At 32.5% G+C, this 14,244-nt stretch overlaps 1 protein-coding gene and 1 long non-coding RNA gene across 3 annotated transcripts; both read left to right on the forward strand.

The window, feature by feature from the left end:
- Positions 1–5,989: 5,989 nt before the first annotated feature.
- On the forward strand, positions 5,990–9,999 carry LOC111714822 (forkhead box protein K1-like). Of its 2 annotated transcripts, none has more exons than XM_023490025.1 (3): positions 5,990–6,144; positions 9,007–9,460; positions 9,891–9,999. In XM_023490025.1, exons 2-3 carry the CDS (start codon positions 9,108–9,110, stop codon positions 9,982–9,984), a joined length of 447 nt encoding a protein of 148 aa, XP_023345793.1. In that variant the 5' UTR covers positions 5,990–6,144; positions 9,007–9,107; the 3' UTR covers positions 9,985–9,999. The 2 variants fall into 2 exon arrangements, with proteins under 2 accessions (XP_023345793.1, XP_023345794.1); XM_023490026.1 differs by lacking the exon at positions 5,990–6,144 and adding an exon at positions 8,798–8,902.
- Positions 10,000–11,099: 1,100 nt separating this feature from the next.
- Positions 11,100–13,492, forward strand: LOC111714823 (uncharacterized). The gene is made up of 4 exons (XR_002768085.1): positions 11,100–11,201; positions 11,842–11,971; positions 13,019–13,108; positions 13,386–13,492. It is a non-coding gene; the product is annotated as an uncharacterized LOC111714823 (long non-coding RNA).
- The last annotated feature ends 752 nt before the right edge of the window (positions 13,493–14,244 follow it).

Consider the following 14,244-nt stretch of genomic DNA (forward strand, 5'->3'; position numbering starts at 1 on the left):
TGAAATTAATTAATGAAGGTGTACGGGGGTATTTACATACTCTGGAAAAACAGTATTTTATTTCAACATATTCAAAACTATTTTTAGTCTTTAACAAAGATGCAACGGGGGGTGTGGGCTGCAGACAGAAATTTTTTTGTTGTACTTTGTGCATTTAAAAAAAATAAATTTTATTGATTTTGATCCAGTTCAATATGTTTTTTTCCAAAACACTTTGCTAATCATAAAGCGTAAACCTTTATGTTTTATGATTTATGTTTAGATATTTTTAATGTTGGAAAAGCCCACAAATCAAAATATTGTATTTTGTAACATAATATGAAAATAGCGATTAAAAATCAAGGAAATAAGGAAAATAAATTTAAGTTATGAAAGTAAGAAAAGAAAATTGTCTTCGAATAAACTGCGCGTAAGATTTAAATTTTAATAAAAAGCAATTGAGAATAATAAATGTTACGCATAGGAGCTATACGAGGTCATAAAGTCACCAGTAATGTCGCAAAATTTGACCTTCTCCTTGTTTGCAGTATCAATTACGTATATATTTATTCATTATCTAAAATTAAAACAAGACATTCGTATACATCTATAGCCGGCCAAACGGATAGACCGAATGGGCTAACATTTTTTGAGGGAACCCATTGGTACCACGTCGTTAACACAGGCTAAAATAGTCAAAAAAAATGTTTCTCCAAAATTCAACTGTAAAAAAAAGCTATGAAATAAGTGTCACAACGACGGTATTAATTCATTTTTGTTACTTAGATAAAGGTTTGAAAGGATATGTAACTTTTCAGAGCACTGTAATTTATAAGGTTTCACGCTCTCAAGCAAAAATCGATGAGAATTTTGCCAATTACTTCTTAAATACCAAAGCTAACAACAAGGGCTGTTAAGTGCCAATGTGATGTAAATGACTACAGAAAAGCATAAATCAGTTGAAGCAGTGAAAAAAAGCCCAAGGCGTTGCGACACTTGAATGTCGACCCTGTCTAGAGTCATTTGAAATTATGTCGATACCACTGAAAATTCCGGTCCCTTTGAAGTACCGGTCTGACTTTTAGGCCGCTTTCGGGTAAGTTGTACAGTATACGTACAGCTTTTAGACGGCAAAACGGGATAGTACACTGAATTAATCATCTCTTTAATTGTGAGATTATTGTGATAGGTTCTTTATGTACGTTCTGCATTTTTATTATTTTTATTTTAGTGGGTTGCATTCAACAATTTTGCATATATTTATATTTTAAAGCAAAACTAGATTCCACTCTATTGCAGTTCTATTTGAAATTTATTATGATTGAATTTAATAACCCTTTGATCATAATAGCATCAAATATAAACCGAACTTTAAATATTTTAAGAATAATTTATTTTCACAAAATAATTAATGAATTAATGAAGGGATGAGAATCAGAGATTTTCAGTTTTGTTTTACTTTTATGTAACCATTTCAGGCGTTAGTGTGCACACCACTCAAATATTAGGTCTTTTAGATTTATGAAATTTTACAAAAATCTGATCATTTAATTTTTTTCCTTAATCAGATATTGGCTAATTCACAGTGAGAACTTAATCTGATGTATACACCCAAGAAAAATAAATGCTAAAGCAAACATTGGCTTGGTTTGTAGGATATTTAGCTCCATGGTCTCATAAAGAAATATATGTAAAACACATGTAAGCTTCTCCCATGGTCAGATTTAGAGATAGAGTTTTCAAAACATCTATTGATTATAGATCTACTTTCGTAGTCAGCCCTAGAATTAAAATTCATTATCGGCTTTAGACGGGTGAATACTATACATATACATCCTAGCTCTATTTTGAATTAAGAAACTAGTAAGTTTAGGATCAAATGATTCAGGCAGAGAAAATTTAAGATAGTTGGTAACACTCTCTTTCAAAAGTACCTAAAATGATCATCCTAGGCTGATCTATAAATTATCTTAAAATCATAATAAACAGATTTGATAATTCGTTTATTAAATGCTCCTGCTGTGTTTTTACTATTTTCTACAAAATCGACCCTTTTCAGGCTAAAAATATGAAAATAATTTTTATCTTTGCCTCTCATTCAAAAACCTAAAAAGATATATGCTGATCGAAATGAAGAATTTCTTTATCATAACTTTAAACGTTTTAAAAACGTTTTAAAAGATCTAGCACTAAAGCTGACCGTGGGAGAAGCTGAAATGTCCTTTTTGTACATATTTCTATTTGTACATAAAGCTATATAACCTACAAGTCAAGCCAATTTTGGCATTTATTTTTTAAAAATTTGTAAAAAAAATTCTGAACCTTGTATCTTTGCAACCTAATGTCAAAGCTACCTTCGACATTTCTAACTATGAATCTTCTAACTTGCCACATACTTGGCTAAAATCCTCTACAGTATTTTGCCAACTACTCATTTTAAACGTAGACGTTGATAAGTACAGGAGAGCAGTTATGGATTTAAGGCCGGAATAAAGCAGAGAAATTGCTAAGTGGACGTTGATTTTGATAAGTGCCCGAGAGCGGTCATGTAAGGATTATAGAGCAGAGAAATTGCAAGAGTAGACGTTGATAAATTGTACAGGAGAGCAGTTATGAATGTAAGGAATATAGTGCCTAGAGAAATTGCTGGAGTAGACGTTGACTTTGATATGTGCAGGAGAGCAGTTATGGAATGGATGTAAGGAATACAGAGCAGAGAAATTGCAAGAGTAGACGTTGATATATTGTTCATACAGGAGATCAGTTATGGGTGTAAGGTATATAGAGAAATGTATTGCGAATAGGGTTTCCAGCCAACTGCAACAAAGCGTTTTACGAAAAATGCAAAAATTTTCGGTCACATTTCGCGAAAAAGAATTTTGCGAAAATACAAAATGCGAAATATTTTCGCGAAATACGAAATGTTCTCGAAATGTACGATGTCTCCTGGTTGTTCTTAAATCTATTTTTACATTTTGTGGTAATCCATCATTTGGGCTCGCGGATAAATCCCTTTTTGAAAATGAGTCTTGTTTTCCCAAAGTTTAGTCTTTTTTGATGAATTTTTGCAACTTTTTTACTAAAATTTTGCATTTGATTTAAAAAATTGTGTATTTTTCGGGAAATTTTGCATAATTTTCATTTTTTTCGCGAAATTTCTGCATTTTTTTTATTTCTTGAAATTTTCGCATTTTTTGGGAGCGAACGAAATGCGAAAATGAAGCGAAATGGTCGCGAAAAAAAAATTTCGCGAAATATCCGAAATATTAATATATCTCATTTCTCGTTGATTTTAAATTGTACCATTATAATTGTGTACGAATAAATAAATAAATAAATAAATAAAAATAAGCCATAAGAGTTATTGTAGAAATTGTATTGTAAACATTTCATGTAAAAAAGTTCCAAACTGAATTGTATTGTGTTGAGATATCAAAGGTTTACACCATTCGGTGCACAGATTTAGGGATTAGAATATTTGAGTTTGTGGCAAAAACATTCTGAGACTGAACCTGGCAAAAATCAAACTGATTATCAAATTTGATGACTGTAACCTGTTTATCTTCTTTGAAAGAACTTCTATAAAATCGAAAATGAAATAAGATTATGAATACGTTGGTTAGAATGATCAATCATAATTTCAAAAACTCTAGGAGAAAACGAAACATTATCTGTCCTTTTTCAATGTAGATGATTAAAATTATATATGATGTTTTTTTTTCAGAATATAGGAGCACCGGACCCATGCAATATCCAGCAGGATTAAAATCCTGCTGAATATGTTGTCACAGACCATGGTGCCGGTGCTCCTTCGCCTGGACGCATCAAATAGCAGTTTTTTCTAACCTCGTAAAGTCTTATTTATAACTTTATTGTAAAAAGGGTTTTTTAGAAAATGAAAATAAATATACAAGTCCTAGTAAAATAAATTAAATGTTGGAAAAGTAAATTTTTTGAGTTTACAATGATGTCTAGTTTGCATATATAATTTTATTAAATTAAAATTCTATATTTAGGATCAGAGAACAACTCAAAACAAGGAAAACCAATTTACTGAATATGTTAATTTCGTTATTTTTTCGAGTTTTAAAAAATCTAACTCCCCACACAACAGGATGGCCATTCTAGGTATTGATGGATCGAGTCAAATTAAGACACTATAATCAGTTAAAAGAGATGCTTATAAAACCATAAATATTTTTTTTAAAAAGTGGTTAACTGCAGCAAGTTGGTTTTCGTAATTGATGGAGAGTGGGAGCATTTGTCTGATAGTTCACAGACTATGTCTGAGACACGCTTGGACTGAAAGATGGAGCCATTAAATGTATCCAGAAGAAATTCTGTGTCTATACATTCTTTGGAATGTATAATTTATCCAAAGAAATATATAAATGATTATTTCTTGTAATTATATCTGTAATTAAACCAGGTACTTTACAAATTTTATTTGGCGCTCCGCCCACACATTAAAAGATTTGATTGACTCATATCGTTAATTTTACAGTTGTTGAAAGTATAAATTTTTAAAACACAAGAAAAAACGATTTGAAATTTGAATTGAAAACTGCCAAATCTGCATGCAACAACTGAATTTCCGTTTTTTCGACATCAAACCCTTCAAAAAGAACTTTTATTTTGAAAAAAAAAATTATAAACCGGGGGGGGCAAGCCCACCCTTAACCCCCCCCCCACCGGACCATTACAAAATAATATTCCCCCCCCCCCCTAGCAAAAGTACTTGTTGCGCCTCTGCTTCAGAGGGTCAATTATACTGATCATTAATCAATTTAGTGCTACATTCCTCTTATTGGTATTAATTGATCGGAAATGATCCAGATTTTAAAAATGTACGATCTTTAAAAATTTAACCATTGTGAGTGCTACAATTTTGTCTGGAAGGTTTTTTGGAACCCCTGTTTGCACGTCATGATTGGGCGTGCCGGGTGTGCATGTGAATATACGCCACGGTGAAATTAGGTTATAAAGGAAGGAGGACTACTATGCTAAGGAAATGTGCTTTATGATACAAAGCCCTTCCCCCCCCCCTCCCATGATTGATAAAGGGGGGCGTCAATATGTGTAATGTACGTGCCCGTGAAAAGATTATAACAAACATCCTTTCATTCCCTTCAATGCAACCAAACAGGTTAATTCTTATAGAAATCAACGTTATAGTGTAATATTGCAGTTGTTTTCGTAAAATACGTTTTTTAAAATACTTGACAATTGCAACTGTACAATTTAATTATCATGCTTAAAAATAATCCTAACTCGGTTTAGAACTATTAAACCAAGCCAATACCAATTTAACAAATTCCCTTGGTTCATATAGCCGATTTCCCAAATCAAAATAATTGAGGCAAATCGGCTTCCAGGGGTTAAGATGAGCTGCTCGGAGCCTCGGACTTACAAACAAACGAACTGAAAATCAGATCTGAGACTGATTACGCCAAGAATGTAATGTAAGGAGAGTTAATTGCAGTTGCGTATACTCTGCGTACATATTGAAACCAGTTCTTTCTGGGCGGAATTTGTAAACAAGAATTATAGATGCCTCAGTGTTCGTTAGTATCTGAGGAGGTTAAAAGCATTTTGATAACAATTACATAATAGTTTCCCATGACCAGAATATTTCATTGAATTATGTGTAAGATGGATCCCATGTCAGGCTTTGACATCCGTCGAAATTGTGTTTACATTACCGCCCAGTGACAGTACACTGCAGTACAAAAGATGCGTACACGTACCTCTGAAATAACTTTCGTTGCATTAAATACCTGGATTACGCAATTTAAAATACGCATTTAAATAAAATTATTTCAGTTTTTTAACTATTAACAATTTTATTAAAAAAGATCTATCGTACTATCAAAACAAATTTTTCACGTCTCACGATGATGTTGTCAATTTTTTTAACAACTTTTGTTTGTTAGTTTTTACTTTGTCATAATTATTTTCTCTGACGGTATTAATCCGTTGTGTATTTTCCCAGAGTGTTTGTTTTGATGTGACGAGTTTGCGCCTGCGCAGAACATTCTGTGGGAAAGTTGCCTTCTTTAACCCGCATGTTATTCCCTATCACGTGGAGAAACCCCTCTGTGATTATTCAGTGATGTTGGTGGATTTTCGAGCTGTCAACAATCATAACTAAGTTGTGAAGTTTGGGTGAGTAATTGTGACAATTTTTCATTTCCTTTAAGCAATGTTATTCAATTGTTTTTGTTTTGAAAATGGTTCTAAGAAATGGCGTGTTGTTTATTTTCATTTTGCTATGAGTAGACCAGTCGACCACGGTTCAGTTAGCAAAATCGATTAGAACTTTCCGATTAAATAATACAATATAATAATATATATAATAATGTATTTAGTCAGGTGAAAAGTCATATTTTTACTAATGCATTTTTGGTACGTTTATTACGCTGCATAAGAAAATAAATAAATTCTAGTGGAAAATGATATTCATGGGAAACCTAGAGCATTTTTTGCCATCCCATCCACTACCTTCTAAACTATCACTTTCTCTTTCTTTGCCTAGCTGCATACATCTTTGCACTATACCTTCTTGCCTTACTTTCGCCTTTAGCTTCCTCCTTTCTTCTTCCTTATACCTTCCCATTTCATTTCCCCTATTTCCCTTCCCCCCCCCCTTCACACCCCAGAAAATCTATCCCTGCTTTTTTAGTTTCAACCCTATACTTGCTAAGATATAGTGTATTAAAGGGAGTGACCGGCAATGTTTGTTAGTTGAATTGAGAATGATATTGTTGAGATTTATTTTAGGATTCATTCGAGACATATAAAACGTTTTAATGATATATATTTACAGAAATTGAGCGCAAAGTCGACATTTAAAATCATCTATTTGGGTGGTTACATTTCGAGATTATTCAATTTAAAAAAAATATTAAAGAAAGGGGACGAAAAATGTATGAAAAATTCGACATTAAACTAATTTGACATTAAGGAACATATTTCTCAATAGAAATTTGTCAAAAAAAGTCAATGTTAAAAATAATTATTTCTTTTTCATCATTATATTGAATTTCTCTTCTTTACATATTTTTTGGCAGATTTCTATAAAGTCTTTAAATTTCATCTTTTCAATAAGAATTCCAGAAAATCTACAGAAAATGTTTGTAAACAATGAGAGATTACAGAAACTAATAACTGAATAAGATTACTTATTTTCGATGATCAGAGTTAATTTTTATTTTCTTAACCTGTTCCTAAACAACTAGTTTGTTTACAGTTATTGTCGTCATTTAATAATTCTAAAAAAATCGATTCTCAAAACGTAACCACTCAAATGGATGATTTTGAAAGTTGACTTTGCGCTCAAACTCGGAAGTATATTTAAGGTGATGATGAAGGACCAAACCTCTGTAGAGCATAAAAGTAGATGTTAGTTCCACATTTTATCGAAAATATATTTCGGTTGGGGTTGCCTCTTGTCAGTTCTTGAGATTGTTTCAGTCAGGAAGATTAAAATCAAACCATCAATAAAACGTTTTATATGTGAATCCTAAAAAATTTCTTCACAAAACTACAATCTCAGTTCAATTGACATACATTGCCAGTCACTTCCTTTATGAACACTTGCCACAAATTATAATAATTCATAATTCCTACATGTTACCAATCTGATGTTCATCAAGTTGATATTTTGACAAGAAAATTACTTCATGATACTAATCCTGTATTAGGACCCGGAAAACTGAGAAATTTTAGCTTTTTATTTTTTATTTTTGATGTTATTAAGAAAATTGTTTTTCCATATTGGCCTTAAAATCAGCAAATTCAGTTAAGTGGGTCAGTGTACGTACGGTGCTTAATTACTGTGGTTCTTGTTCACTGGACATTCAATATCATAACTTCTGTCTCAAAGTGGTCTTACTAATCCAATGTATTTTGGGTTTCACAATATAATATGAACACAAATCTTGGATGATGAACCACATGGTTGCACACCTCTTGTTTAAAAACTATTTTTTCTTGAAATTATCCCTGGAGTTTTTTTTTATATATAAATCGAAAAGTTTTGGTGTCATTTTTTTTTATTTTTTCTAACTAACACATGCCACTCTTTTATACCTACTGTCTGAGCCGTCAAGACATACTGCCTGAATCCCTTATTTTACCTTTACCAGACTAGAGCAATATAAGACCTACTTTCGGTCTTGGATTTCAATATTTTATAGCTCTTTGGAAAGCTTTAAGAAAAAGGAAGCATATTCCACATTTTTTGCAAAGAAATTTTGCATAGCTTTTTGCACAAATGCTTTTGAAATATTATATACAATGTATAATATTTGAATTCGCTTTGTGAAGACCTTTTCAAAAATGTACATTATTTATTATATATTATGTTATATTGCATTAAATATTTGAAGATTTGCAAAACATTTTTACAGATTATTTAATCAAAGCCCAAGGGCTTTCCAAAAGTATATCAAATGCTATAGGCTTACATAGTTGATAATTAAGGCAGTTAGAAAGAAACTAGTTTAGATCCTCATGAGACATGAGACTTTTGCATTAGGGGAGAATAAAGAGAACTGAGAACTAATGATTAAACTAACTGACTTCAGAGGGTAATACAGAACCATTACAAATGGATACATCTATATACATATACAGTCCTTGAATTGAGACAGTGGGATATAAGTGGGCACAATTCAAGGGCCAAGGGGGCAAAAATTATACTTCTTCTGACTAAAATCCTGTGTTCGCGCCTGTATTACCGGAATTACCGTGTATCTGTGAAACGATCAAAACGAAGAAATGCTCGAAAACACAATGCAGAAAATCTGCAGGATCATTTTAGAAATAAAAAGTTCAAGCTCGTTAAAGTGGATCAAACTAATTTTTCAAAATTAATTTGATCAAAATTGAAATCTACAGCTTCTAATCTTTTCTAACTTAAGTACGATTATATTAATTAGTCAAGAAATATACCATTGCATTTATAAATATCGTCTTGAACCTTCTTGTTTTTAAGCTTTCTGTTCATCAGCTGTTTTATTTCAGGTTTGTTGTGCTAACTCTACCGCGGTGTCGGTCCGGCACTGCTGCTGCCACCAACACTCCACAGTAAACACGGGATTGTATAACAGAACATTCAAAACAAAATGTCGGATTTCGATCACGACGATAGTGCAGATGCCTGGGCGTTATTAGCTTTAAAAGACCCCTCGAACTCCCCGTTTAGGGTGAAGGATGCAGGGGGTCAGGCTTTGGCAAAAATCCGTGGAAAAGAGTTCGAGTTTCTGGTTAGAAATAGTACTACCATTATTGGACGCAACTCTTCGACCCAAGGCAACGTTGACATTCATCTAGGCAATTCGAGTTTCATCAGTCGAGCTCATGTTGAAATTCTGTTCGAGAAATCCCGGTTTTTCCTGAAGTGCAATGGAAAAAATGGAATTTTTCTCGACGGTCATTTCCAACGAAAGAGTGCCCCACCTGTGGAAATGCCTAAAACGTGAGTATTAAAATTTTTAAAGCAAGATTATTTATTTTATTTTTGTACATTCATCGAGTTCTTGGCCTAGTTTTTTTTTTTTTAAAGCATGGCTGGCTATTTTTGTTTACTCTAGAGGTCTGTAGAGCCGGCAAGGTCGGGCCGCAGGTCCGGGTCAGAAATTTACTCGTCCCAGCCAGGACTTTGTTTTGATTCTGGGGCGCCAGTCATAGAGGATCGAGACGGTACAATTTAGGCCTATGTTGGGGCGCCGGGGTGAAGCAGATTTTCCTTAAGAATGGCCTGTCACAGTAGGGTAACACGTGGTGTAATACGTCAACACGGCAGGACACATTATAGATGCATGCTCTACTACCCCTCCTCTATAATAGTCGTTTGGTGGCCTGATAGAAGTTTATGATGACATATTAATATTATTGTTTTCTTTTAGTTGTTCTATCCGGTTTCCCAGTACAAGTATTCGGCTGTACTTTCAATCCTTAGTTCAGGTACAGTTCAGACATTTACAAGCTCAGGATTCATGAACCTGGATCCAGATTTAGAATCAGCCCTTCAAAAACTGGATTCCAGACAATGAACATTTCTTTAAATTTTGTACCGTCTTTTCAACCAAGTAAAGAAGTTTCAATGTTTTTCCGCGTATTTTATGCTAAAACTTTTTATAGATTAGGAATTGTTTAATTATCACTCATTAGCCAAATATTGTGATGTTTTGAAAGCAATTTTTTTATCTTGTTTGTGCGGATCCTGGTCCTAGTCCTGGAAGTCAAAATGTTGCGGATTTTAAGGATCCGGAGCCCGCGATTTAAAAAACTCGGAAAAATACGGCTCGGATCTAAGCTGTCGTTGGGCTTTATTTACGGCTTGAGCTTTCGGATTCAAGTTGCATCTTATTTTCTACAGAGTTGAGTTTAAAAAACCGGTTTAATATTCTATTTGGCGGATTTTCATGGTAGGAATTGGCGCATTCCCANAGATTATAATTTGATAATGGTTTAAACATAAGATATAAGATAAGAATAAAGGGATATGATGTCCTGGTCCTGTGATTTAAGATTAGTTGATATTTTCCAAACAGATTAAAAGAGCAAAGCACGACAAAACCCCTTCCAAAATATAAAAAACTACGTTTTTGGGCGCTTCGCGCATATCCTCTACTTCAATTGAGCATGTTCTCTTTGTAAACATTGTTGAAAAAATGATGTTGCGAATTGAAAAAAAATCGTGGATTTTCAAAATTTTCAAATATAGAATTTTGTTTGAACAAATTTTTGAAAATTCGATCATCCACAAACCTTCCCTGGGCTTACGCTAGGTCCTTAAAAAAAATGGGCCCGTTCAGCCGTTTTGCAAAGTAAATATTTAGATATCGACACTATAGAAGATTATTTTCGAGTCTTGTAAACAATTTTTAAGATTTAAAACCCTATTACTGTTAAGTTCACATTAAAATGTAAGTCTCATTTAAAAATTATTTTTTTATTATCCCGCCCGAAGAGACAGTAAACTCTAAATTCAGGTGTCGCTTGTTAAGCTAGCGCATCAATTTATTTTGCATTATTTACTCGTTATTGAATTTTATTGGCCTTTTAAAATTAGTTTAAGTGTTAAAATTGTTCTCTTTATCACGGGTGGGGGGTTGTGTAATTCTTGAAAATATTTAACCCAACTATTTGATCCTAAATGTTTTCTATTTAGGAACAATAAGTGTGCCTAACTCGTGTCCAGCTAGTCCAAGCAGGTAAAAAAATATATTAAATATTAAAAGGACTTTACACACACTTATTTACTTATTCATATCTACATATACGAATGTCTTGTTTTATTATATAGATTAAAAGGACTTTACACACACTTGAATTTTTATTTGATATAACATCTCTTTAAACTGTTTTCACGGATTTCAACATCAAACCTGCCGTCGTAATTTTATTGTATTAAATTTTCTGCAATTTTCCTCATTCTCTTTTTTTAAGAGAGTCGGATCTTTCTAAAGATGCGATAAAAATAAAAGCTCTAAATTTAAATTTTAAGTTCTAAGGGCAATAAGATGAATGTTTCAGTAAAATAGATTTATTCAAAAGTTACAAAACTGATTCAAAATATGGAAAACATTTACAATGTAAATCATACGGATATTTTGTACCAGACGGGGGCAAGGGAGATTGCTGAAGTATTTTGTACGAAACTCAGTTATTTAAATGTACTAATTGAACTTCAAAATAATCTTATTAAATAATTAAGTTGAAAACCAAGCAAGATCAGAAATAAACTAGTGAACATTTATAAATGTTTTTTTCGCACAAAAACTGTCTTAATTCTTATCTTGAAATCTTATTCAATTTATTTACGTTCATTGTTTACATTTTTTTGTACTGCAGGTTGTTCAATCCGTACAGCCAACTCTACCACAGAGGTCATACACCGCAAGCAGATGTACATCATAACCTTCAAGATACACAATATGACTCTCCTATACCTTCAGAAACACAATATGAGGATATTAAGCAGGTCGAATATATGAGACTAACTCCTTCCCTAGTTAATATGACTGCTAGTTATTATGATTTTTGAATTGAAGATCACAACTCCTCCTTAATAGAGTTTATGACGGCTAGTTATTATCATATATGAATTGAAGATCACAACTCCTCCTTAATAGAGTTTATGACAGCTAGTTATCATGATATATGAATTGAAGATCACAACTCCTCCTTAATAGAGTTTATGACGGCTAGTTATTATGATATATGAATTGAAGATCACAACTCCTCCTGAATAGAGTTTATGACGGCTACTTATTATGATATATGAATTAAAGATCACAACTCCTCCTTAATAGAGTTTTTGACTGCTAGTTATCATGATTTATGAATTGAAGATGACAACTCCTCCTTAAAAGAGTTTATGACCACTAGTTATTATGATTTATGAATTGAAGACGACAACTCCTAGTTACTATGATTTATGAATTATATACCTCTACTTCTTTAATAGAGTTGTTGACGGCTAGTTATTTTGATTTATGAATTAAAGACGACAACTCCCCCTTAATGGAGTTTATGACTGCTAGTTACTATGATTTATGAATTAAAGACGACAACTCCTTCCTTTATAGAGTTTACGACGGCTAGTTATTATGATTTATGAATTTTAAGACGACGATTCCCCTTAATGGAGTTTATAACTGCTACTTATTATGATTTATGAATTTTAAGACGACAATTCCCCCTTAATGGAGTTTATGACTGCTAGTTACTATGATTTATGAATTGAAGACGACAACTCCTCCTTAAAAGAGTTTATGACTGCTAGTTATTATGATTCATGAATTGAAGACGACAACTCCTAGTTACTATGATTTATATACCTCTACGGCTAGTCATTATGATTTATAAATTGAAGACGACAAACCTTTCCTTATAAGAGTTTGTGACTGCTAGTTTAGTTAAGAGTTATGGAGTAAAGACGACAACTCCTGCCTTAGTAGAGTTTATGACGGCTATTAATCATGATTTATGAATTGAAGACGACTTGAGTTGATATTTGTTATTATAGGATTTTAATCTGCTGAGTCAGAATGCTGTTGTTTATCCCACTGAAGATGGAAGACTTTCAACGGTCCCGGTTCCTTTGAATAACATACAGGTGAACCTGATAAACCTCTTTAATATCTCTTTCATCTATTTTTTCTCATTCGTAAACATCCTCTGAGGTTTTATGTCTTTTATAATCTAATCTCTCACTTGGAGATAACAATCTTCACGATTTTAATTCTTTGATTACTAATTAATGACTGATTGATGACAGATTGATGACTGATTGATGACAGATTAAAACTTGGTTGATTGACCGAATGATTGATTGATTACCGATTTGATTGATTGATTACTGGTTGGTTGATTGATCGATTGATTGATTTCAGGACGAGAGTAAGCCCCCGTTCTCCTACGCTCAGCTCATAGTTCAAGCAATAAGCCAGGCTTATGAGAAACAGTTAACATTGTCAGGTGAATTCTTAAAAATAATAAATCCTCAGGCCGAATTCAAAGAATTTTAACCACGTTGCTGAATCGCAATAACCGGTTTCAATTGAGCGCCGGCTCAAATCTTTCAACACTTATTAAAATGTCCAGCGGAACCAACCATGTTTGCACCGCGTCTCATGTTTGAACCGCGGTTCGAATTCTTTAAATTCGGCCACAAGAGGATGTTCAAAATAATCTTTAAAATATAAAGTAGGAAGGATATCCTCGCAATTTAATTGTGATTATTTAATTTTTTTTTCTTCAATTTTTCTTTTCAACTTGTTATTGATTAAATTAATTTGATAGGAAAGGCCTTGGTTTGGTGATTAATCTCATATTTTCAAGTTTGTAAACTAAATTAATCTTACTAGTTGACATGTACAGAAGAACTTAACATTTTTGCAGCAAATTAAATATGCCAAGTCTTGTTATATTATATCCATGTATCTTTTTTAAATTCATTTAATTTAAAAGAAAGAAGATATTTAAGAAACTGTAATGGAACTAATTTGAAATAATTTTTTTCATTCAAAACTGTAGAAAGTCTTAAAGTAAATAATTGTTCATGATTGATATTTCAAATCCAATTTTGGTCTGTAATTAGAAAGTACCAAAACTCAATACCGGATTTTTACCCATATTAAACCAGTAAAGAAATAGCTTATGAATGCATTTGTTAAATTTTTTCTTTAATTCTATGACGAAATAAATCAAACAAATTTTGTAACTAACAAATTCAGTCTAGAAAAAAATACA

Source organism: Eurytemora carolleeae, unplaced genomic scaffold (assembly GCF_000591075.1).
Source record: "Eurytemora carolleeae unplaced genomic scaffold, Eaff_2.0 scaffold1649, whole genome shotgun sequence".
In the NCBI taxonomy this organism is placed as follows: Eukaryota; Metazoa; Arthropoda; class Copepoda; order Calanoida; family Temoridae; genus Eurytemora; species Eurytemora carolleeae.

What these genes read in the sequence shown, in the direction of transcription:
- LOC111714822 (XM_023490025.1), top strand. Translation starts at nt 9,108, where the DNA reads ATGTCGGATTTCGATCACGACGATAGTGCAGATGCCTGGGCGTTATTA. An exon ending in CCTGTGGAAATGCCTAAAAC is followed by an intron (nt 9,461 to 9,890) that starts GTGAGTATTAAA and finishes GTTTTCTTTTAG; the next exon opens with TTGTTCTATCCGGTTTCCCA.